This window comes from Rhopilema esculentum, chromosome 2 (genome assembly GCF_057945365.1).
Source record: "Rhopilema esculentum isolate cy_ngs chromosome 2, ASM5794536v1, whole genome shotgun sequence".
NCBI classification, from domain to species: Eukaryota; Metazoa; Cnidaria; class Scyphozoa; order Rhizostomeae; family Rhizostomatidae; genus Rhopilema; species Rhopilema esculentum.
Window position 1 is genome coordinate 5,863,521 of NC_142816.1, and position 26,838 is coordinate 5,890,358.

Below are 26,838 nucleotides of genomic sequence, written 5' to 3' on the forward strand. Positions count from 1 at the left end.
AGTTACTAAAACACCTGTCAATGTAATCTAAAGCAGGTACCAGATAGTTCAACCCCCGGCTCGTGCTCTAGTTAACTGCTTTGAAGTAGTTTTAGGGATTTCTTCTCTTATCTCGGAAACCTTGATGCCAAAGATGAGCACATAAAACAGAAGGAACATTCGTCCAATTTGAAACACTAACACATCTCTAAAACACTGACACTATTGCCTTGCTACGTTGATGGTTTATCATACCGAAAAAGCTGGCCAGTAAGTACTTCTTTGAACAAATCATGTTTCCTTCAGATTTTTGGGCAGATAATTTTTATTATCCACATTATAGCTTTATTTTGACCTTTAGAATATGTGATGAATTCAAAGAGCAAGAATTGAAGCCTGAGGGCCTCGTATACTAAAATATGACTCGCTGTTTTTGACATTGCCTGACAATTGCGATGTCTGTACCATTCAAAAGAACATCAGGCTGTGACCTCGTTGTATCTTGGCCTCTATAATAAACACGATAAATATCACTGTTTTTTTAAATCAACATTCTACAAAAGATGCATTCGCTGTTAGATGATTGCACAAATCATCGCATAAAAGTTACGCTGGTGCTTCGTTGTTGGTAACAAGAGGAGCAAGCGCGAGAATGCCTCTCTAGACAGGGTTGTTTACGAATTGAAAAGAAGAATTTTGAGGTCTTGTTTAACTCAAAGATAATTGCATGTTATTTTCTGTTCAAGATTACTAGATTCAAACAAAGTTAACTCTATAAACTGATTGCATCATATACGTCAACATATTGGAAAGACATTATATCATGTATCTTCGAAAAAGGTATTTTAGAATTGATAAACAAGAATGTTGGTTTTGATAGAAAGCGATGCAGTTTGTTATAATACAGCTGATTTTGTCAGCCATTCAGTCGCAAACAAGATGCGTTCAAATTGATCTGAAATCTGTAGGCTACATCGAGAAAAGTCTGTCTTTTTCAAATTAGTTCCTTATATACAGTCAATGAAATCTCGATGCAAAGATCTCGCAATAAAATGATAGCTAAGCAATGATACCATCTTTAAATAGCAAGATTTAGACATAACATCAATGCAAAACAAATAAGATTGTTGTATATATTCTTAGATAGAATGCGCTTACAATATTCCATGGTTTTATAACTAAGCAAAATATTATTGGAAAAGGGCGATAATCGGAATTCGCATATTTTCAAAAGTGATTTCACCATGATTCTTATGTAAGTTGGTGACCTGCTTGTAAAAATAAGAATAATAAAAGTTCGAAGATAATAGCATTGAGTGGTTTAAATAGCTTAGCTATAGACAAGGTATATAATACCAGGAAACCTAAAAATTCCCACTAAACAAAAAATAATTTTGGGCTCAGTAACTTTTTGGCTTTAAATTCGATTAACTTTTTTCTCTCAAAAATAAAGAAACTAAAGAATCTGTAGATAAGATATTAAAAAAATCAATATTGAAGAAGACGGTGCAATGTCTTTTTGTCGGAAGATATTTTTATCCTGATGGCTTGCATATTTACGTCAACGGTACTCCAAAAGTTACACAACATCTCAATTCGGTCGATCCTATGGTTCTAATCTCAATGCTTCTTCAGTTTCTAGCATACAACATGCTTGTCAAATTTGCTTTATCGTACAAGATATCACTTGGACAACGTGAACAGAATGATCTCAGATGTCTGTTGTCATGGAAACATAGCCTATTATTCTCGAGCAAACAGGCAAAGTCTTATCAAAAACAGTGAATACTGACAATCGAAGAAGCATTTTGACATGCAAATTCACCGACCGTTATCTTCTACAGTGCAAAAAAGTAGGAAACGCACTCTAGCGATCTCTGTTTAGCAGACCAGTCTCTCGCATATCGAAATTCTAACTTATTTTAGGCCAGATTCAGCAACAAATAGTAAGGATCCAAAAGATATTTTTTAACTTGTTTTCCCCTTTGATGTTGCTTGTCGAAGTGCCAGGCTTTTGATCCGCAAAGCCAGGAAAATGATATGAAATGTAAAATAAGCTGTGATATACACAAGTGTGAAATAAGCTGTGATATGCCTAATATGATAAATTTATTAAGTACGAGGATGGGTTAATGACTAGGTTCACGGACTACAGGTCTAAGGGCCTTGGGTTCGAAACCTGGTCGCCATAACAAGTATTTTAGAGGATCATAAATTTGAATTTAAACTTCAATCCAATTTTATATTGGTTTGAGCAAAATATGATGTACATTTTGGCTACAAAACCTTCCAAATTTCTTTTTACATTTTAATTTTTGTTGAAAGCAAGTAGTGGATTTCATCTTATACATTATAATGTATAAAGAAGATCAGTTTCTTCTGTTACCAATCCGTTTTAGACCAGCTTCAGGGACAAGTAGTATATAAAACCTCCAATAGAATGTGATATTCGATACTTCTTTGACCCCTCTGGTAACTGCACAACTCCTGAATAGACATCTAACCTTCACCCATAGCTTGACTCAAATTAGACTGCTTGACAAAGCATGACTTGCTCTCCGTAACGGGCTGTGACGTAAGGTAGCTTTTCATGCACCGTGATAATATATATAGATGTAAGTCAATTTAACTGTTAATCTAATGAAATAAAACGCAACGGTGTAAAAGTAAAACTAGATAGGTAAATGTAAAAAGGAAAACCTAGATATCAATTTCGCCAATTAACAACGCTTTTGGAACATTCATGGGTAATTTTTCGAGGGGTTGCTTGATCTCTACGTGTCTACTGTAATCTTACTCATACATATACAATGGGCACAGGAGCCTCAGAGAGTCAAAGGAAGTAACAGCGGCAATGATTGAAGCACGGGGAGAGGAATTGCGAAGGAGAACGGGAAACTACTTTCACTCTCCAAGCCCCGGGTACACAGGGTACAAAATGTTTTATTCCCAACATTTTGAAATTATCATAAAAAGCTCTTGAGAAGTGATGTCATAAAATAATTTCTTAGGATTTTTTAATTTGAACCACTTAAACTGAAATACCATTTTCAATTAATTTATATGTGCAAAATCAAGTAAATGTGTTAAAAATTGGCTATAATATAACCACAGAAGCACCGGCTCTTTCCTTGTCAAATCAATTTGAGCCAGAACAAAGCAACAGCCGAGTTGATTCTCTTGCGTCTTTTTGGAAATTTCGCAACAGATTTGACTTATTTGCACTTTGGAGACATTTCATGATGCTTTCAGGCTACGAGGTCAAAAGACAACATTGTTATGTAAAATAACAAAAAACTTTTGATATCACACTTGAAAACATAGAAATCTTGGAAGATTAGAGATTTCTGTTACAAAGTCAAGCTAACTCACTTCCTATGTAGATTACAAAGAGGCTTGCTGCCTCTCTGCAACTAATAGACCAATCTGTGTTCCCTGTGTTCTTCTCGATTTCTTTTCCTTATGATTTTATTTCATTTAAAAATAACATTGTTGATGCCAGTTTCAAAAATTCATAAACATATATTTGCCATTTTTCTTTCCCAACAAGTTGTGAAGTCTGTGGAGGCCTTGTGTGATGATGCCATCAAAACTCCTCTTAAAATTTTGAAATTTCAATTACAGAACCTGAAAGAGCATCATGAAAAACCTCTAGCTCGTTATTATCACAAAAAAACAACCTTACTATCACATTGTTTCTTGGATAGTTCAAACCGTGGTTGTGGTTATATCACCATGGAAACAATACCTTTCAATGCAAGACGGCATTTGTGATCCACGACTCTAATGTAATACCGTAAAAGTAATAATAAAATATTGATGCATGAAGCAGCTAAATGTGGTGCTGTATTTAAAAGTCAGTGATTGAGAAATCACGCTAATAACGCACATCCATGCACTAAAGGCCTATTTTTAATCGCCTTCCACACACATTGATCTAGCTTTCAAAAGCATCAGGTCGTTTGTTTATTGCAGTTTCCTTGCAGGCCAGTGAAGAATCATTGTTATTGCTATGGTAATAAGTGAAACCAAAGGTGACCGGACACAGCAAATGCTGCAATGGGAGATATTTCAGTGAAAACGATAAGCCAGAGCTAAGATCCTCACGGTTTTTTCTTGTTTTGATTCTATTAAAATTTAAAGAGATGGTTCAAAAATGCAAAGATATGTGACTTTATGTCTTTCTTCTTCAAATTATCATGATGATAAATGAAAATAAGAAATTGAATTGGAAACAAAGCATATCATTCTTGACTAAGTTTTGAGCTATAATCATATTTATATAGCAGAACGGACTGGGCTTTGAAAAATTAAACCAATCCGTCATTGAATTCCAATTTTCTAAAATTTAATTGAAAAAAATTAAAATGGATTTGGTTGTAGAGTCTGTTTTTTATTTATGGTGAGTTTTCCAATTTGTAAAAAGTGAATTCTCTCGACAACTTTTTTTTCGAGCACTACAAAAAATTCACCAAATAAGGACTTTTGTACCTCAAATTTCATAACAGCGCGTAAAAGAGGAAACTTTGCTCAGAGGATGAAAGTCAAATAAGGGCCAGGTTACAGCAATCTATATCCTGGAAGTTACATTTAATCTCTTACCTCTGGATATAAACGTCTTTCCCTCGTCAGATTTTCAATGCTTTGTATTTTGTCAGGAACAACTGGTTTTATGTTGAATCCATCTGCTCCTACGACCCTATGACGTTTCATGTCTTGTTTTCAAATGGATTTGTTTGTCATTAAAATTTCTTCAGTGAAGTAGCAATAAAGTTGTTCTCTCGTAAGTGTTATCCATTGTGTATGGCGTCCTTTTTTGTAATCAATGTTTTTGTAATTTTTTTTAACATTGCTGTCTTTTTCAAATTAGTTCCAGCTAGATACTTGCTATGGTGACCAGGGATCTGAACCCAAGGCCCTTGGACCTGTAGTCTGCGAACCTAGTCATTAACCCATACTTAATAAAATTATCATATTGGGTATACCACAGCTTATTTTACATTTCACATTTTTTCCTGGTTTTGCGGATCAAAATAAAAGCCTGGCACTTCGACAAGCAACATCAAAGGGGAAAACAAGTTAAAACAATATCTTTCGGCTCCTAACTCTTTGTTGCTGAATTTGGCCTAAAACGACTGTGCATGTTGATCATTTTTAGTTGTTCTTTTCATTTCATTTCATTCTGTCTAAAAGATATATGTCAGCTTTTTAGATTGTTTTCACAAATGGCAGAAGAATGATTGGATGCTCAGATTGACTACCAGCAACACCAGGCACAGCCTGGTGGCCAAAAATTGACATAGAACATCAATAATTTAGTTGGGATTTAATTCTGCTCGAGACATTTCTATCAATTCATTAATTTTACACTTTGGTATCATTTGGTAATAAGAGACGCTGATAAATGAAAATTGACCCTGGAACTCATTTTTAAGGAACAGACTGTCTTTTTAGCATTCTTGCATACTAACTACCCTGTCATCAAGCCAGAAAATTGTCATAAAACAAATTTCATTAAAGAATTTAAGCTTTAGCTCTAGAAAAAAACCAAATTCTTCCATCTTTAAAGCCAATATTTTAATTCTATCTTTATCGTTAAGCTTCTGAGCTTCTAACGAAGAGATATGATATACATAAAGCTGCATTCATAGATGTAGGAAACATTACAATGTAGGCGCATAGCTAGGAAAAAAAAGGGGCACCGTCAGAACTGGCATTTCACCCCTGTTTTGAAAAGTGAGGTTAAGCTGAGTGTCCCCTGTACCAAAGGTTCCTAGGTCCATAGCTACATTACAAGTTACAAACATACATTTAATCATTTGAATATAGCAAAGAGCGTTAAAACTGCGATAAAATTATTAATTATATTCCGTTACAAGTGATTAGTGCCTTTAGACAAACTAAAGATGCTCTAATCGAACTGAGTTTAAGTGAGTACTGTTGCAAAAGCAATCATAAAGAAAGGATTGCAAAGAAAAAAGAATAGGGACAAAGAAAAGAAAAAGAGAAATACTTTGGTTCTTCTGCTCTGAGAGGTTTTTTCCACTTGTAGACGGATTGTTAGGAAACCGAATACTTTATGCTGGTTTGCATCAAGCAGAAACATTGCTTATATACAATAAAGTGCACACAACAAAAAAGCACCAAATTGAATTTAAAATGCACAAAGAAAGTAGTGCGTATTTGTTTGGAAAGAGTAAGCAGTGTTTCAATTCTTGTGAAATATTTGTTTGATTTGCAGGTAAAGGAAGGGCAAATTGGCATTTAATTGAATACCAGTGTGTATAAATTATGCAGTTCTTGTAAACAAACATAAGCTGTTCGTAAAAATTATTGAAGTTTATTTAATTTCTAACCAGTTATGCAAGACTTTGTATCTTGAAGGCTTTGAAGAACGAAAACCTCTATCCCACTATTTGAAAGTACCTTTACGGAGGGGATCGGGAGCTGCGTTTCTTGAACATTCTAGCTATCAATTATTAACATCTTAGTTGAATTTGCAGGAGCCATGATCTTCCTAGCCTTCATTTGGTAAGGACGCTGTTTCGAAAACATATTTGGTGATCTAAATCTGAAATTTTAAAAAATATATATTGGCTAGATGTGTTTCTCATCAACATTGAAGCAAAAACACCTAAAATGGTCATTCAAGATAAAAACTCTTCATTTTCTCTTTTTGCTCCGGTACATTTCAAATAAAGAATCAAAGAGTGCTCGTACTTGCCCGTCCCCCTAGATTTTCACAAACCCTTATTTTCAGTACTAGGCCCCTTGTCGATTCAGCATTTCTTTTTGAAAAGTTATTTTCCAAGCAACAGATGATTTAACTATTATTTCAGATTATTTTTCCCTCGGAATATTCAGTAAAACAACTGATCTGAGAAAGATATTATCAAATAAACCTCTTTGGTCATTTAATGATAAAACTTCTAATGAAAATTTCCTTATAATTGTGCCTTATTTGCAAAATATAGGGGCTGGCTTCAATTCAATGACAAAGAATGAGTCATTAAGTATGTTTTTAATAGGAAATCAGATGGTTTCTTTAATAAACAGAGAGTATGCTATTTAATGAAAGCTAGTGGACATTTGGCAGCATCAGCGGGTTAAAACAGCAAAAACGCTGTTACTTAAGTTCTACATTAAAAACCGAAAACTATGCAGTTATTTTTTACCCCCAACCCAAAATTCCATTCTTTGAAAGAACTTCAATTTGGATGGTGTTGCTAAAACTATAGGCTTTGCTGCATATCACTTGGTTAACCTTATAAAACCAGTTTTACAAAATGGTTTAAACATGGGACAAAATTGGCAGGATATAGGAAAGTTAGAAAGTAGGGAAGTTAGAAAACATTGCTTTTGAGGGAGAGTTATGTGTTTTTAATAGAGACAGTTCCTTGCAAAAGAATTTCTTATTATCCACAGTCTATTTTTCGGGAATCGCAGTGTTTAGGTCAAAGTCAGTGGGTATATTTCAATTTGGTATGAAGTACGGAAATTTACTTGTACGGAAAATTCCTAATTGGCAGCAGCAAAAACTTTAACGGGACTTTAGTCTGCTGTCATGCTGCCTACTGATAGAGTAGGGTATTGGCGAGATTTACTGATTTTTGAGCCAATGAGTCAATGAGTCAATGAGTCAGGAGTCACGAGTCGCGACGAGTTGCAATGAGTCAATTAAACTCGTAAGACAATTTCCTATGCTGAATATGGAAACTTTGGACTTGAAAATTAATATGTTCTTTTGTATCCATTTTTTGTATTCCGTTTTTTGGTTAAACTTCGATTTATTGCTAATACTCCGATAACATATGAGCCCATGGGTCAATGAGTCAATGAGTCGCAATGAGTCGCAATGAGTCGCAATGAGTCGTAATGAGTCGTAATGAGTCGCAATGAGTCGAAATGAGTCGCAATAAGTCGATTTAACTCCTAAGGCAATTTCATATGCTGAATAACAATATGACATTCAAATTTGAATGTTTGTTTGAAACCATAGAAAAAGGACAAGCACAGCTTGTCAAAAACTAAGAAAAACAGTGTATTACCAACCTCAACCAGATCACACTGGGCCCTCTCACATAATCTTATGTCGTTAGGAGATCTGGGATCCAGTTTGTTGTTAGTGTTTCCAACTAGAAAGGGGCGTGTGTCCGTATAGATATACTATACTGCTATATAAAATATTTAGAAATATGTATATATATTGTCTTTTAAATTCTGAGTCCTTCCTAGCTCAACCGCCAATCTACCAGGTAGAGCATTTCGGGGCTTATGATCAGTATGCTCCTTTACACCTGGGTGCCCCTCCCTCCCCCACCCCTGCGTCCAGGGATGATGCCAGCAAAGGTGTATCATTGAATCGTAGCGTTGCTTAGAAAAGAATGCGATATCCGCGTTCATGTGTATCCAGTTTATTCATGTAGCCTCACCTAGAGGTAAATATATGTATAATGTATTACTGATCATAACTCGCGACTCACGACTCACTGACTCACAACTCACTGACTCACGATTTAGACAACCTCGGTATTTGCGAGGTACTCTCTAACCTCCTTATGGCAAGACCTCTGTTTCAAACGAAAATAATAATTCTTGCCCAGTTACAACACTGGGGTTGTCTCCTTATCAAAAGCAACTTAACTGTTACTAGAAAATTTTCTTGCAAGCACAGCCTCGAAAATATCAATGTGAATCATTCTAGAGTATTTCCCAGGAAACGGCAGAAGAGGCTGATTCGCTACAATGTTTCGATTTTTTGGTGTCCAAACAAGTGTTAGTAGATTTTTGAGATGCACTAGATTACGTTTTGGGGTTGTCATTGGAAAGAAAGCAACCCTTATTGTTTGTGGGTGCTAAACATCAGTAAATGCTTGGTCTGTTTAACTCTGCACTCATGTTTTCACAGCATTAGCAAAGCTGTTCATTTTGTTTCAGTAAAACTTGTTAAATAGGTTGAAGTAATTGATCGAAAAGCAAATGTGGTAAAAGAAGAGCAAATGCGAGGGTGTACATCAAATCTGGCCACGAGTGAGTTGCAAGAATGATCAAATTCGGACAGATGGTTCTAGGAAGAAAAAGATTCCTACAAGAAAATCTATCCCTACTTAAATATTAACAAGATACTCTTTGAAAAAGCATTCTTCAAATGCAGAATGCATTTAACATTAATTGAATTCAACACCTTAGTTGTGAGTTCGCACTTGCCTTTTCGATTACATATGCACGCGCTCTGCAAATCAGAAACCTAAGACTCCAGTTACTTTGCTACTTTGAGAATAAATTACTTTTTGCATCCATACCATGGTGTTAAACGGAGTTTGGACGGAGAGATCTTTAAAATTTTCAAATTCACAATTTTTATGCTATCATTTCTGTATCAGAGTCGCGATTATAATAGATGTAAACAGAGATGTGATTGCAAGAAGTGAACTCATTTTCACTGTTTCAGAATTTTTTGAAGAATTCTTTTAACGACATATTTTTTGTCATTATGCAGATGATAGCTGATGACGTCAGAGTCTGTATAGCTGATATGTTAACTGGTTGCCATACAGCGGGAATGTGGCTGACATAAGAATACGGGAGCAAAGAATGCAACAGCAAACGGCTTCCTTCAATGTAAACGGCAACTCGCTAAGATCACCTCCTGTTCTATACAGTGACCCATTGATATCGGATAATTACCCTGTCATTGAAAATACGGAAGTTGGATACAGTGAAAAGAACCTGCTAGATTTTGAAAACAGTATTCTTCAAGGGACGCCATTACCAGAAGCAGTTGCTGAGGAAAAAAGGCCTAAATCTCCTGATGAAGATAATGAGGGTAAAACCGTCATCGATGATGACTCCAACGAAAATCTAAACAACGAAGATAATGGCAGACAGGATTCTATTGGCTCAAAAAATTCGGGTGTAAATGGTTCGTTAGACACGATCCCTAATGAATCGAAAATCAAATTCTCAAGGGCCGGTCAGACGACAAAAAGAAAGGACAAAGTGATTATCAATGTTGGTGGCCAAAGACACGTTACGTACAGGTCTACACTTCGGAATGTTCCGGACACAAGACTTTCCTGGCTGGCTGATGGTCCGGCAATTCATTCAGCTGATTACGACCGAGAAACTGGCGAATACTTTTTTGATAGACACCCGAGTGTTTTTTCACACATTCTAAATTATTATCGGACAGGGAAACTTCATGTGCCTTACGACGTGTGTGGGCCTCTCTATGAAGAAGAGTTACAGTACTGGGGTATTGATGATTCGCAAGTAGAGTCATGTTGTTGGATAAGCTACAGGCAACACAGAGATGCCCAAGACACCCTTAAAGACTTTGAAGGTAAGTGATTTATCAATTTGATCTCCGTAGTACAAAAGGGCAGCTGGAATGCCTCTTAATAATAAGCGCTTGAAACACTTAAGGTTTTAGCATGTTTTCTGAGCCTTTTCATGCAAATGAGGCTGTATGATAAACAAGAGCCTGGGTATTGTCTTTCTAAAGCTGAGAACTAACCCCCCTTTAGCTTCTGTAAAGTTAAAGGACTTCACATGAACTTTGGTCGATAAAATGCTGAAGCAAACAGAGAACTGTCACACATAATTATGGTAACGCATGAAACTCATTATTTCATTTTATGCAAAATATCACGTACAATAACACGATGTCATGTGCTAGTGACGATAGCCTTGATGTCTTGTTTGACTCACAGTGGGCACCAATGCACGGAATTTTTTCATGACAACATTGACGAAATACAAGCAGAGTACTTATACAAAATTCGATTACTAAGGGTTCCTGGCTGCCTGATGGTCCGGCAATTCATTCAGCTGATTGCGACCGAGAAACTGGCGAATGCGTTAAAGAACGATGGATTGATGTTTGTGAAACAAGCTTTGATGTGGCTATGTGCATCAAAGTTGGTACCATGATACTTTCGCGTTTTAATAAGAAACATAAAAACTTTTCAAATATCTTTAAAGCATTTGTGCAAAGATAGAAGTTTGATTCTAACGAGCCAAAAAATCTAAATGAATATCAAGCAAGTTATTCAATAGCAGTGCAGTATTTTTGTCACGATTAAAATTGCACGTGATCGCTGCCAGAAAACCAGAAAAGCGCGAGAAAAGTACAGCTGACAGCAAGGACGTGGAACTTTCATGTGAATCTCTTTCAAACGTTGCATAATATGCATTGCATAAAAATTGTTTGCCTCAAAATGTGTATTCCACTTTTTTAGGTAACCTATTTTACTTATGTACAAAGAGTCATCGAATGAAAGAAATAACTAAGCCCATCCATTCTAGATTCTTCCACAGCACTTGATTTTTAGTTGACAGGTCATAGCAAAAGCTTTTGAATTTCCTTAAGAATGTGATGGTTCCCCATCCAATTTTGTAGCTTTATTTTGGCAGTTGTTTTATCTTTCATCAAAAAAAGTTGCTTGGTTTTCAATCTCGGGTCGTCTATGCATTACTCTATCCAAGTTCCGTTTTCATTTTTCTCTCATCATTTTTAAAAGTGCTTTCAAGACTTAAGGTTAAGGTAACTTTTAGCAGGTGGAAGGAAAGTAAAAAACTGGGGAAGTTCTGGGTAAATTTAGGGACTGAAAATTAAATCATAGGGAATTGAAGAGAATTAAGCAAAGTCCTGGCAGTTGTAAGTTACTCGCAGACGGTGACATAATTAACAAGGGTACGGGCTGAGAGCTCAGGGGGGGGCCAACCGTCCCCTTGTTTAAACTCAGAAAGAACTTGGGGGTTTACCCTTCTGCCAAAGAGCATGAATTTATACGAGTTCGCCTTTTGATGGCTATGGAATCTCTGCGAACTACGTAAACTGCATAAACTCAACTTTGTTTCATTAAAAAACCTCTGGTTATTCAAGAAATGCACGCGAAATTGATCTGGTTTTTCATCAAATGTTTCCTAGTAAGAAACACGGAAAGTTATTTCATTCAAAAGGCACACTGGACAGTGAAGCTTGACTGGTGATTCGAAACACTAGTTTTGCTTAACTGGAACACAACGGGTGGTAATTGCGTTGGATTTTTGATATTAAGTTTGCAGCTGTGAAGGAGATGACTATTTACGTTAGAATTTCATTCCTTGTAAATCTTTGAGAGTTTTCAATGAAAAAAGTTGACGGTCACCAGCCCAAGGTAATGACTCGCGACAGGTGGCTAATTATCCAACAGTAATCAAAGATCTTGTTACTTGGCAACAGGTTGATAAAGAAAAGAAAAGAGTTGTTCAGGGGGGCTGCCTCATTCCCCGATTTGATTTGAATCGATTAATAGAGATAATGAATTCAGTTCTCTTTGAATATTAAGATAAAGTTTCAGTTGTTGCATGTGGCTATAGAGGCTGGTGTTTGGGCATTTTCTGCTTCGCTGCAGTTCTCGGCTCCAACTCAGTAAACATGGTTGACGGTAAAAGAAGGCATTGAGACCAGAGCATGTGTTGGGTTGAAATGGTTGATTTTAATAAAGAATTTCAATAACTATGGAACCTACAGGATAATAACAACAATTCTCCAAACAGAAGACTCTGTTCCCTAACTTTCTAAAACCATTTTGCTGCTAATAGTTTTGCATCGAAATAGGCCAATCAGAAAAACGCAAGCACAAGACCGGTATAGTTGACCTATAATTGCCGCGTGTCGAAAGAAAAATTACCACTTGAGTCCAAGCGAGAAAACAAACTCCTTCTGTCTACCAATGGTTTTCTTAAATTATTTTTTATGATAATGTCAAACTTAACAGTGCAGCATAGAAAAGTCAAGTTTATTCTTAAATGTGATATTCTTGCTACACCGTTGTAATGGTTTGAGTGTGGGTGAAAATTTGATTTTATTAAACAGTTCTCTGTTAATAGTTTGTTACATACGTTGAGAGCTTACATGCAAAGTACGTATAACAATCTTCTGTATCACATCAGAGGCAAACAAACAACATATTGATAAATACACTACATTGATAACAGAATCTCAAGAATAGAGGGTTCAAAAGAGACAACATCAAAAAATCGACTTGTAGAAATTTTCACCATAACCACTCGAGTGTAAAATTTTTTGCCGAATTTGCACTGTTCTTTCAGATTATATGCTCGAAATTAAAAAACTCTAAAATATATTTGTGATGATGTAAAATGGTACTCTGTCGTGTTATTGGTAATGACACGGCGAATATTTTAATGATAGACTGTAATCATGCACTGCTATGAAAATTGTCACTGCTAACACAATGGGTCCTGTTGAAAGTAAATCAATTTTAATATAATGGGAGCAAACTTATAAACAACTTTTTGATAAACAAAATTCTGAATTTAGAATGCTTCTCGTGATTTATGTCACTAAAGGTTCTTTTAGAAACACGTGTCACTAGTATCGAGTCTTTATGTAGACATATTTCATCATGAATTTATGCTATGATCAAACTTTGATCAAATTTTCTCAGTCAAAGATTATACAGCTGACTGGGGTGTATACATCAACTCAATGGCGGCGCCAGCCACTAAGCTCTGGGGGGGACAAACCAAAAAAATTTAAGCTACGACTTTTAACCACCAGAAAACGCCCTTTTACCAACAGGGAACGCCAATTTTATCCGAAGGGAACGCGTATTATATAATATTATATATTACTATAATATATATTATATATTACTATAATATATATTATATATAATATATATTATATATATTATATATTATATATAAATTGGCATTTTCAAAATCATTGGATTACATCATAAAAAGTACGGTGTCAAATTAATACCCCTCCCCCGACATTTCCTCATCAAATTAAGACGAAATACAAAATCGATTCTGCTGAGAACTGGGGGGGGGGACGTGTCCCCCTAGTCCCCCACGTGGCGCGCTACTGCATCAACTGAGATACAAATTTAGTTTTCGCCCACTTTAATTAAACTGCTCGTTGATAAATATAATTAAATCATCTTACTAAAAATATTCAATTCTTTGTAATCATAGATATATATACCAACTTTTAAACTATGTTAAATTCTTCTCTGCCTTGAAAGTTTAAATTAACAGACGTTGACTGGTTTGAGTTTCAGCCACAATAAAAATCAACTGCGAGTATTTAAAGGAAAGGCTTGTCTTAACAAACTTAATAAGAATAAATAACAGGATCCAGACGCTGCATTCGGAAGCCATTAATAATTTATATGTGTTTTTACAAGCCAAATAAATTATAATAAATTATCTTAATAACTGTTGTTTGATAAATCATAATAGAAGCCATGTGCTACATTTAATGATTTGGTTATTCGTTATGAATGCTAAGAAACAACAGTAAAATAAAAAACGAATGGAATGAGCACAGGTAGACCGCCATGCATGATGATTGCAAAACAAGGGTTGATCATAGTGAGAATCAGATGGTTTCTTGATGCTTTTCCTTTTGGGTGCAGAAAAATTCATTTTCTCTGCTAACCTTTGTAAAGATTTGACTGAATCTACTACTCACAATTTCGTAGCCTGCAACAGTGGTGCAGATGGCTTTTAAGTAAAGGGCCTAGTGAAGTGCAGTGAAGTTTTCAAGTCTTTTGTCTAAGTGGCCTTACTTTATCTAATGTTGGAATGTCAAACTTTAGGCTGATCGGTCGATCAAAATATAGATTCATGCCCATATTAAGCAAGCATTTCAGACTATTTTTTATTTAAATAAATACATTGGTGTAAAGAGAGTTGACATGCCTTTGTCGCAACGGCATTCTCGTTAACTTTGTGGAACATCAAACATTTCATAATAGCAGAGAAGAGCAAAAACATCCCGCATTGTTATGCTCCTGCTGCCTTCTGCCATTTTATAATTTTGTGGTAACCTTCGGCCTATTTGAATATGTCATATTGACAAACTCAATCAATGCGAGAACTAATTTCCGAAAGATGCTATTTAAGCTTTCTTTATTTTTCAGGTATTGAATTCGATTACAACCCGGATGATGATAGCGAACCGGACTTGGCACGGTATGGATTTCACGTTGACTTCAACGATCAGCAAGAACTTACACGATATCAAAAATGGCTCAAACTTCGACCGAAAATTTGGAGTCTTTTTGATGATCCATCTTCTAAACCAGCAAAGGTGTGTTTGAAACCATTTATTAAGTATTTCAGCAAATAATTTTCCTTTGTTCACCCATTGAATATAACTGAATACTATAGTATTTCCTTTATTATTCGCTTTCAAAATTTTGCTTAATATCATAAAACATTTTACATTACCAATCTTGTGATCAATAAGGCAACAAAATATGGTTGGATATATTTGCGCACATTTGAAAAATGCTCATTACTTCTAGCTAAGAGCCTAGATTCTGACACTGCAGTTGGACAAGTTTGCAAGGCGAAATTGGCTGCCAGTCAAAAATATTCTCTTAACAGAAAAGATGTAAAGCACATATGACTTTGTGGTATAGTCGTGTGCCTTTTCAGTGCCGTCGGAACAATGCCGTCGGTTCCGTCGGTTCAGTGCCGCCGTCGGAGCATTGGGGGGCTGCCCATTGTTTTCCTCCTCATTCAGTACACTGTTATAAAGGAAACATACTACAGTTTGACAACTATTGGGGGGGGGGGGCTCCAGCCCCCCCAGCCCCCCGGTTCCGACGGGCCTGCTTTTTGTCAGGCATCATACTCAAATGTTAAAAAAGAGGTGACAAATTTCCATTATCAAAATTTTGGATTATCAAATTTCCATTATTTAAAAACAAGTGCTGCGGTCACAGAGTAGATTTTCAAAGTAAACATGTATTTGATAATACTTATTAATAATGACTTTTTAAATTTTTCACAATTCCAAAACGACTTCATTTTAAATTTTTTCTATTCTTAGGTACTGGCCTACGTCAGTATGGTGCTCATTCTACTGTCTGTCCTGCTCTTCTGTCTCGAAACTATGGACTCATTCCAACCGGAAACGGATAGGGGGAAAGTTTTGTTTATTTTAGAAGGAGTTTGTGTCGCGTGGTTTACCGTGGAACTCACGACACGATTCATCGTGTGCCCGAACAGAGTGAGATTCGTAAAGGATGTAATGAATTGGATTGACTTTCTGGCGATTATCCCCTTCTTTATCGAACTCGTGTTGAAGTATGTCTTCAACAATGCAAATGAACCAATTTACAAATACTTGCAAGTAATACGAGTCATCAGAGTCTTTCGAATTATAAAACTTTCAAAACACAATGTGGGCCTGCAAATTTTAGGTCATACTCTTAAAGCCTCGTTCAGGGAGCTTTTCCTATTGATATTCTTCTTGTGCATTGGAATAGTAATATTCTCCAGCCTCGTTTACTATTGTGAAAAGGAGGAGCCAGGAACAAAGTTTGTATCCATTCCAACGTCATTTTGGTGGGCAGTTATCACTATGACAACCGTTGGGTATGGAGATTTTGCACCAACTTCCGTTGCCGGAAAGGTAAGACTTTCCACACTTTTAAGTAAAAAAGGCGGTTGGCTATGAATCCTAGAACCATCGAGATAATCATTAGCTCTAAAAAGGCCCCGCATGTTTGTCGAAAATGTTTTGCATGTAACTACATAATTGAGTCCAAACGTTGACAAATAAAGCTTTTCAATAAAATGCATAAAACGTGCCAAAAAGCAAGGATAAAATCATTTAGTTTCCAGGAAATATCATAAAAAAATTTCAAAATACAACTAAATATCAGTGCCGTTCGAAGTTTTCTGCATGCATCATTGTTCTTTATATTATGTGTTCCAGAATCAAACGGTCCCTGCAATGGGGGTCAGTTTATACTGATCTGCACTGCGCTTTCTTATTGGCATAGATGCGCTTCCGTTTTCATAAGAAATTAAATTTGCTAGTATTTTCATTAGGGAATAGACTAGTATCTTTATTAAAGAAAAGATTTGCTAGCACCTTGATTAAAGAAAAGATTTGCTAGCACCTTGATCCAAGAAGAGATTTGCTTGCATCTTTCAACAAGTGTATTCGTGTAGAGATGGTTAAAGTTAGGTGATGGAAATGTGATGCTAGAAACGAACACACAAAAGGTACACAATTATACCTATCTGGTTTTATTTTAGTTGATCGGAAGTTTATGTGCAATTTCTGGGGTGCTGATGATCGCTCTACCTGTACCTGTGATTGTCAATAACTTCAATCTGTATTACTCGCACGCCCAAGCCAGGCTAAAATTACCAAAGAAAAAGCGAAAAGTTCTTGTTAATGCTGCAAATGCTTTAAAAGACTCAGTTGAACTTGAGCTACAACAGACACAGATCACTGACGACTTGGAGAACAGTGACAACGAAGGGAGCAAAGAAAACGTTCAGCAATGCACTGTTATGATTACCGATGAGGAACATCAAGAAGACATACCCATGAACGAGCTGGACAGCAGAAAGCGCAGACTGCAGAAATTTGGAAGGCGGGATAGCAAACTTTTCGGTGGATCATCGAGTACTTCCCCACCCAGTAGCCACGATACCGGTAGGCTGTCGATCGGAAATGGTACAGTGCAAAATTACGCCTTGCAGAAACGAAGGTCCTTGCTTCCAGGGATGTCTGCCTTGCCAGAAATTGATTAGCCAACACAAGGTAATCAATAATCATAATCCCATTTCAGATCAAATCAAATCACAACATGATCGGAAGACTGTTAATATGACTGGGATTGAATCATAATATGATTTGGAATCAGTGGTGTCACCACGGGATTGATTTTATTGTTATACCGTAAATCCTCGAATTGGCCCCCCCTCGAAAAGCCCCCCCCCCCCTCGAATAAGCCCCCACCCTAGAACAACAAATTGTCAATAAGCCCCCCTTCAAATAAACCCCACTGCTACCGTAAATTCTCAAATTGGACCCCTCAATTTGATGATTTTCGCCATCTGAGGTTGTCTATGGCGTTTTATTGAATTACCACAACAAATTCATATTTTTGGTAGTAATTAATTTAAATGCTCATAAAGAAATTCCTACTAAAATTTAATAACGTCTTCTTAATGTCAACAATAATTTTATAAGCCCCCCCCCTCGAATAAGCCCCCATCCAAAAATATCAAAAATAAATAAGCCCCCAGGTGGCTAATTCGAGGATTTACGGTAAGTACATTTTGAAAACTATTGGGGGGGGGGGGGAGAGGGAGGGAGGCTCAAAATGTTAAAGCTCAAGAAAGCTAGTTGATTTTTAAAATAAATAAAATTTGAGAACTATCTTGGAGAGGCTACGCCCTCTCAACAAGGTCCGTATCAATCCCTGAAAACAGCTATCGGCCACGCAGTAACTTTTTCTTAAAGAGTTTTTCTACTTTGTAGGTTATATGTGAACACTCAAACAACAGCAACAACGGAAAACAAGTGGTTACTCGCAAAATGGACATCTACACAGTCTTGTAATAATGTCAAGATGTCACCATCCAATCAGGTTTTCCAAGCGGATGATGACATGTGCATTAGCATGCCATGTAGAAATCTTTGTCCGTATTAGCTTGAATACAAATAAAGATAGCACAGAGATGTCGGTAGGCCAAGCAAAGAGTCGAACACGTAGCTATAGTTTCCACGCAAAACACGTTCTTTTTCCACTTTCAAATAACCTAGTTAATGCAAAAGATCTGTATTTTCCTTAATTACACCCACTTCCTTTCTTCAGTGACCAAATATGGATGGTGTTAAAGGGGGGGAGGGGGGTGAGCGAAAAAGCATGTGCGAAACAGCTGAAACTAGAATGTCCTAGAAGAAAAAGGCTTGCATTGAAACAGGAATATTCAGGCCAGTTATAAAAGCATAAAAAATCCTAAAATAAAAAAAAATCTTAAATTTTAAAAAATCAATTTGAAATACCTTTGCTTAAGAACTTAAATAAATCACGAGGTGAAATATTTTTGATCAACTATTCAAGGCAATCCTGAAAGTTTTATAGATACATTAAGAGTTTCTTAGAACGGTCTTGAACACCTTGCAATAACGACTACATTTTAGAATCCTGCTTTTTTGATGTTGTCCCCCCTCACCCTTGACGTTTACTCTTTCATACGTAACTGAAGAAGACTTCTTTTCTGTAATGCTTCGTGAAGAAGCGATAAATTCTAGATAGAAAAAGCAAAAATAAAATGAAAAGTCTATTTATGACGAGAAAAGCTGAAGGCCTCTTGCAGCAATGTTGACAAAATATAAAAATATAACAAAGAAACAGTAATTTTAAATGTCCACGCGTTTTAGAAACATGTACAGTCCTACATGTATAAGAAGGTTTTCCAGTTCCAGAACGAGTAAATAATTTTATTCGGGAACCCCCTGAAGGACTTTGTACTGGACACAATATCATCCTTGCCTTTGAAGGTCTTATGCCACTTATTTCGGCGCCAAATTTTTTCCTCTTGAGAATTGTAAGTAAAAGCTATCTGAACATGCCTGCAAAATATTGCCACGATTCCCAACGGCTACGTCCATTTCCCTCCTCTGATGAATTCGTTCTTAAGTTATTTTATTTGCCGGGTTTTCCGTTTTTTAAAACATGGTTCAAAACTATAATGTACGACATCCCATAGCAACATCCAGTGCAAAATCTGTCTCGAAATTACTCATATTCGCAAAAAAAATTACCTTTTTGTGTGCGAGTAGCGAAACGCCTATGCTTTTTGAGTGTAGGCCTGGCTCCTCTTGTCAACTTCTACGTCACGTGGTCACGTGATACTTTTGTAAATTTGCATCTACGGCCCCCTCAAAATGAAATGCTTAATTTTGACCTATTTTCTACCGAATTCGTCAATAGAAAGATAGGGTAAAATAGGTGGCATAAATCCTTTAACGATTCTATGTTATCTGTTAAGGAAATCGAAAAATTCGTATGTAGTGAAAAAACTCAAAAGAGATGTCTGCCTTCGAATACAAAATATTGAATTAAGTTAAAACAACAGTATTCTATCTTTTTATCAGTGATTGAATGATTCGTTAAGCATTGATAATGCAGAGATGATATCCCAGAGAAATATGTCGCCTTTATTCTTTTTCCTCGACTTTATAAAATATATTGATCTAAATTTGCAGTCAAAGCGGTTTATGGCCACAGATATAGGGGATTTTCAAAAAATTTATAGCTCTAGGAAACACTCCATTTCAGAAATAACATTTTTCGATAACCCATGGGCGAGAGCAAGTCCAATCTTCTCACTGCTTTTGACTTCATTCTTACACATGAGAAAACGTTCAAAAGGAGACCCTTTGAAATTGTTTGACTAGATATTCAAAAAAGCAGCACGATTTTTTAATGAGAAATCCTGCTTAGCGAGAAAACCTGCTTTTTAATGGATACATGAATTCAATGCTGTATATGATTTCTCGATGTAAGAGAAGATTGATTTGTTCTGGAAAACAAAAATATTCTGAGAATTGTGATTCTACGGATAATATCATTTTATTTCTCTAAGATCATCACAATAGTATGCAATATTCTAGGATACGATTTAAAACAATAATCTTTGTCGATTTAAGTGTCTTTTTAGAGATATGTTTTGACTATCTTCGTTAAATCAAGAGATCAAAAATTATTAACATTAAGAGAGAAACGTTATCTCATCAAAGGGAACCAGTATTTAATCAACTTTAAACCAAACAGGCAATAAAGTCGCTTTTAAAAATTTTAAGTGCATACATACATAAGAAGCAAGCAGGCTCTTTAGAGAGAAATCAAAAGCCATTTCTCTTGTCTGTAGGGATTTGATCCATTTCTGCCATAAGATAACGCCAGTTTTTCACATAACAGAAACTTGACTCGGTACATCACACAGCTAAAATGTTGTACCTGAAGTTAGCATTTTTACAGCAAAGCGATAAGCACACTCATTTTTCATAAGCAACAGAGGTCGATGTAGAGTACTCCAGTCTCTTAACACTCTAGAAAATTTCAATATTTACTTTTTCTATCGAGATTCTTATGTAAGATGTCATTAATTTTAGCATTTGGGCTCTTTATTCATTTTTCAATACTAGGAAATTTTCCAGCACTTTTTATTGGATTTGGTTTTCGCAGATCCAAAACAGTAAGACTCGTCAAAGTTTGTGTTTTTTTAACATTTGTTTCATTTCTGTCAAGATATTTACATCTGTTTTGATGCTGTACTTGGATGAGGTAAGTATATTTTGATTCAGTGGGTCTGAAGTTTTATCCCAGTTGTGCCAGTTGTTTCAAAGCTCAGTTGTGTCTTAAAACAAGTTCATATGGAAGATGAGTGTATTCTAAAAGACAGAGGCCCCTTAATATCTACTCGTAGGTGCCTAATTGCCGGGGAGGGGGTCAGAATAAACAAGGGGGGTCGGATTTTATGTTCAAAATTATTTGGGGGGGGGTTCCAATTACCGGGGGTCTAAATTATGAAGCTACATATACTGAATACTCATAATGCACTTAAAATCAGTACGCTTATTTCACTATTATATAGCTATTATTTATAATCGACAATATTTAGCTTATGCTACGCTTATTTCACTAGATTAGTTAACACAAAGTGCCAAAATCAATTGGCGGGGGTCCTAATAAGAGCGGGGAGGGAGTTGGAAAAATTTTCAAAAATGAATTAGCGAAGGGGAGCGGCAATTAGGCACCTAAGAGTACATGCGACACTATGATCAATGTTTGAAAAATAATGATACTCATAGATACCTTTAAAAGTCCTCTGAAATTTCAAATGGACATCGCTGAATACGCAGGGGGCAAATCGCTGGTCCCAAATTCAGATGTAATTTGTCCAGCAAAGCCATACTGCGGTGGAGCAATATCAGCGGCGGGTACGACTTGTGAATGGCCAGATGCCTGATCACCAGGCTGAGACTGTCCAATAAACATGAACCATAAGCTATGCAAATCAAGCGGAATGTCAGGTGCGTTACGTTGATGACGCCATTTTGCAGAGACATCGGCAGAGAGATAAAGGTCCCAACCCATACTGGCACACACCTTTATAAGGTAGGCCAACATGACCCGCCCATGAGCTCCATCATGGCCACTTAAACCGTAATTCCAAGGTCTTCCATTCAACTTTAATTCAATGCTGGCACCATAAGGTCTTTCTTGGGCGACGCCAAACAACCACACACGCCTTACCGTTGCTATCAATGTGGACAATAGATTGGGTGGTGCGTTTATAAACCGTATTCTATCAGTTCGGTTAAGTGAAATGCAAAATACAGGGCCATTGCTTGGATCGCATTTCTGAAAAGGGAGCACGCTCTTGTCATTAAGGCTTCTTGTCAAATCAACGGACATTTTCACCCTCCAGCCACTGCGCAGCAATGCCTCGAACATCTTGCACATGAAATAACGTACACTGACAGTATCTTCCCCACTAGCCCACCATGGACGGCCCTTCAGCTTGAACTCGTATGCATTCAACTTACCTTTCTCTTTCTGTATACCACCTGGCCAATATTCAGTTATTGCATTCATTACAGGACCAGCAGCGTCATGCGGTGCATCAATTATCCTCAGTCTGTCAATTTTGTTGAGAGTCATCACAAAACCACAGCTGAGACATGGGCTGGGTGCTGCAGGGTTGTGCATGAAGAACAGAGTGTCTGCATTCCCTCTCAAGTTGCTACTTCCATACAAAAACCACTGGCATTTTCCAAGTTCATTGATCAAGGCTTTCACCAACGTCTTTGCCTGTATATTTTCCGAATCCCCGCGAGGACGCCATGGCATACCCCTTAGCTTGATTTCAAAATCATCTCCTATAAATTTAGACCTTTTGATGGTTTTAGGCCAATTTTGTTCCACTACATATTTCAAGCGCTCAAAAAAAGCTACAGGAAAGTTGATGAATTGTATTTTATCACAATTGCTGATTCCAATACATGCAAAAGGGAAGAGTGATATTTGAGTTTGCTCTCTGTGAAATAGCCATGTTGTGAGCTTGGCTGTTTTTGATAAATCACTGGAAGCCAACAGTCTTAGGCCCTGGTTATGAAGTTGGGAAAGAAGTCGACTGGAAAACTTCCTACAATCGAAAGCTACTCCTGCAGAGGAATCTTTTACAAATGGTGAACCTCGCAGTTTGAAGTCATAGCCACAGCCGACAAACTCTCCGCCACTTTGCAGCCCTTTGAGAAATCAAACCAATGGTGGCATTAGATAGATGCTAGATTGTATATCCACGCGTCTTAAAATAATTCAAAATGAGGAAGCTACTGAATTTACTAAAATGTTATAAAAGAAAGAATATTTGATGACTGCAGCGGTATATGAAGTATGATCAAATTATAGCTTAAATAAAGAAACACGGAATTGCTTAAGCATTTTTTTCTTGCTTGAAAACTGTAAAATGAGGAGACTAACCAATACATAACCAGTTGGTGCTGTTAACCAGGTCCTTCGAGCCTCCCTTGAAGGGCAGACTCGAAATGGAAACTAATTTCCATTGATTCATGTTCTCTGAGCCCCGTTATAAAAAGGCTGTTTTCGACAGAAAAGTTGTTATTATCGTTCAAAAGGGTGATGTCATAAAATTGTTTTTAAAATTTTCCCTCTTTAAACCAAATAACCTTAAAGAATACCATGGAATATATCTAGCCATTCAAAATCAGCCAAGTCATTGGCAAACTTATTGTTTCATAGCAAATGAAAGAGTTGAGCTTTGTAATTTTGGTCTCGTTCATCGATTTTGGAACTTATACGAAATCGTGGCGATTTCATAAAGAAAGAGCAGACATTCAGTTGGCCTCTTTCAGCGGAATTGTAACATATTAACCGATGAGTTTTTGCTATGTATGGGGTGCTTTGTTGGTAGCAAAAAAGCGATGGTTTATCAAGTTTGTCGGCAAATGGAACCTGAGCACCCAACCCCTCTCTTGACCACAATAGTAAGAGACGGTCCTAATAAAAAGCAAAAATTTGCATCAAACTTGGAAAATCTTCCTTCTTCATTATGACCAAACTGTATTAATGTTCTAAAATTTCCAAAGAAAATGTTCATAGAAAATAAAAATTACCTAATCTCCAATGACCCAAGATGACATTCCTTATAACATTGATTTCTTTCTCTGTGCCATAAATAATTCTTATTGTGTCCGGACCTCTGAATGTGACTGACATGTAATCAAAACCAATAGGCATTGGAAAATACTTTGATTGTCTTCCACCCATCCTGATACTTGCACCTCTGGAACAAGTTTTGTAAACCTAAAATAAAAATTCAAAGTTCCGAATTCCTAAAGATGAAAACCAAAGGCAAATTTCCATGAAACATTGTCCTTGCATGAAAGCAAACGCGATCTTTCTAAATGACCTTCACCGATAAAAGAGATTAAGTATTACTGTTATGTGCATACAACGTGGATAATATTACGGATTGAAGGGACTAAAACGTTTCAATGCTGTCGGAACGAAATTCATATAGGGGGGCTGCCCATTTGTTGCTCTCATTTAGTCCCAGGGGGTACTCACTACTTTTCTTTATGGGGGTTCCATGTCAGCAATTTTTTGTTCACCCCCAAATATTGAGTTACAGTTTTGAAGAGCCCCAAATATTGAGGCTCAAAATTGTGAGACCTCGCAAGTCAAATAAAACGTATGATTTTTTTGAAAAACAGAATTAAACAAATATTTTGATGAATACTGAACAAGTGGAAATGAAAACAGTCTCAGGGGGTAGCTCCTGGCACGACTTATAAACTGAAGTCTACATCGTGGTTTGAGACGGATTTTGCACTTTCGAAAAATTCCCCTACTTCGGACGCAAAATAATTTCATAGCAAAGTGCAAAACCCAACTGCAGACTGGGAAAAAAACAGTATAGCAGGTATCGAAAAAATGAATAAACGTCTGTTTGGGCAAAAAAAACGAGATTTGAAAAAGTTATTAAAGGAAAACTGAAGAGCGGTTTTGGGAAAATTGCGTTTGGCGAAGGTGAAGGATCCAGGTTTTTAGACTGCATCAACGAATCACAGGTCGCCTAGCGGCAGGGAACGCTCTCCTAGAAATATGACATCAAGAAAAAAATGGTAGCTCTCCGGATTGTGTTCTTGAAACAAGTTTAACTTCTTGTAAATTGTAAAAAACAGTGTAGCAAACTGTGTTATATCGATTAAACTTTAAATGGTATTTTGACCTTTTTTCTGCGAAAAGAAATTTTTATCTAAGTTTCGGAGACTTTCGGGATTTTTATTTAATTATGAAAATATTAAAGGAAAACTGGTGGGTAGTTTGCGTGCGAATCGGCAGAGCGAATCGTCAGAATCGTCAGGCCTAACCAAAACGTAAACTTTACTTCCGCAACGATATAAAAAACTATCCTCTGTAAAAATTGCACTTGCCAACTTATTTAAAAGATGCTCTTACCTTTGTCTTCTTATTGCTTGTTTGATCGGTCGATTAGACAACAACCAAAAACGCCTGCAAAGCAATGCAAATTTGAACTCTGTCAACCACAGTAACTCGTGATTTCTCGGAGTGTAACCTCGCGTTGGTCTGCCTTTTGTTTGTTTGATCTTTGTTGGTTACAGTACATGTTTAACTTGCTTAGCTAGGGAAGGCCCTTCGGGGTAAGGGTATTTTAGACTCGGGGGGGGGGGGGGGGGAACACAGAAGGGTTTTGCTGTTTTTATTGCGCGATAACCGATGATGAAAAGTGTGAGTCTGCAATCAGAATGAGAATCGACACAGCGAAGGATTTGTTTCAGAAAATGCGGAAGATGCTCAAAGATAGAAAAATGAAAATAGAAACAAAATTATTTCTTTTGAGGGCTCATTCCCCAGGGTTTTTTAGCATACTAACTAGGGGGCAGAGATGTCTTTTGTTTTAAATTCTTGGCTACTTTCCTCCACTTTATATTAATAAAGACTTGTCTCCGCAGCTAATTTCCCTTCGAAACCCTACGTTTCCATTTTAACAATCGACTTAGTAAACTGATACCATGCAATGAAAGAAAAAGCTTTAATACAAGCAAACGTGAAAAGCACGTGAAATTGTATGCGTCGGCGCAGATGTTCCATTTGACTTTGTTTCTACGTCGTGGTGGTGGGGGGGGGGGGGGGGGGGTTTGGTGGGAGAAGTTGGCAAACTTTTATGGTAGTCTGCCACTGTTATGTTATCTTGATGCTAAAACTTTGATATCATACTTCTACCAAAAATTTGGGAGGGGGTGGGGAGGCTACAGCCCCTAGCTCCATCGTGCCTGTCCTAGTTAATCTTATTTTACTGAAATATTAACATTTCAAAACTACTTGCTTCGCAAAAAGTGGGGGACCATGGCCACTCCGCCCCCCTCGGAGGCATGGGCCCTGGAAAAAGTATATAACACTCTTTTTTTGTAAGAACCAGTAAATTTAAATTCAGGCTGACTGTTCTTAATTTTTTCGAAGATCTGAGGCTGGATTGTTCTTAATTTGTTCTTAATTTAAATTAGGAGGATGTAAGCAGTGCGATTGATAGCTTTTTCTCTCTAAGGAGGTGTTCAGGCCTCATTTGCCAACAAAGTTAGTGAGACAGCCTTAATTTGCTGACAAAATTGAATATTCACCGGAAAAGCACCCACACATCGATAAAATCCTCGTTGTTCAAAATTGCATTTTGCAGAAGCTCAGCCTCAGCTTGTTCTTAATTTGTTCTTAACTTTTGACCAGTTTTGAGGCTCGTGTTCTTATAAAATTGTTCTTATAAAAAAAGAGTGTAATGATAAACTCACGACCTTTAGCTTGCTTGCTTTAGAGTTTGTAGCTTATGACGACGTGCTTTCGACATTTACACTTTAAAACGATTGGGCAACAGTAGGGTAGGCAAAAGCGATGACTTTTCAAGGGAAACTCGCTTTGATTTTCACAACATATGGAAATGGCGGCCAGATACTCAAAGGGCAAGGGCTATTGA

The 26,838-nt window shown here is 36.8% G+C and overlaps 2 protein-coding genes across 3 annotated transcripts; one reads left to right on the forward strand and one right to left on the reverse strand.

The window, feature by feature from the left end:
• The first annotated feature begins 95 nt into the window (after window positions 1-95).
• LOC135695396 (voltage-gated potassium channel KCNC1) lies at window positions 96-20,237 on the forward strand. Its single transcript, XM_065214475.2, has 6 exons — window positions 96-249; window positions 9,479-10,321; window positions 14,922-15,091; window positions 15,839-16,423; window positions 17,056-17,569; window positions 18,293-20,237. Exons 2-5 carry the CDS (start codon window positions 9,574-9,576, stop codon window positions 17,557-17,559), a joined length of 2,007 nt encoding a protein of 668 aa, XP_065070547.2. The 5' UTR covers window positions 96-249; window positions 9,479-9,573; the 3' UTR covers window positions 17,560-17,569; window positions 18,293-20,237.
• A 131-nt stretch (window positions 20,238-20,368) lies between these two features.
• On the reverse strand, window positions 20,369-25,515 carry LOC135695397 (uncharacterized). Of its 2 annotated transcripts, XM_065214477.2 has the most exons (4): window positions 25,311-25,515; window positions 23,963-24,152; window positions 21,639-23,074; window positions 20,369-20,766 (listed from the first exon to the last, which is right to left on the reverse strand). In XM_065214477.2, the coding sequence occupies exons 2-3, from the start codon at window positions 24,114-24,116 to the stop codon at window positions 21,660-21,662; spliced, it is 1,569 nt and encodes a 522-aa protein (XP_065070549.2). In that variant the 5' UTR covers window positions 24,117-24,152; window positions 25,311-25,515; the 3' UTR covers window positions 20,369-20,766; window positions 21,639-21,659. The 2 variants fall into 2 exon arrangements, with proteins under 2 accessions (XP_065070549.2, XP_065070548.2); XM_065214476.2 differs by having other exon boundaries at window positions 20,369-23,074.
• Window positions 25,516-26,838: the final 1,323 nt, after the last annotated feature.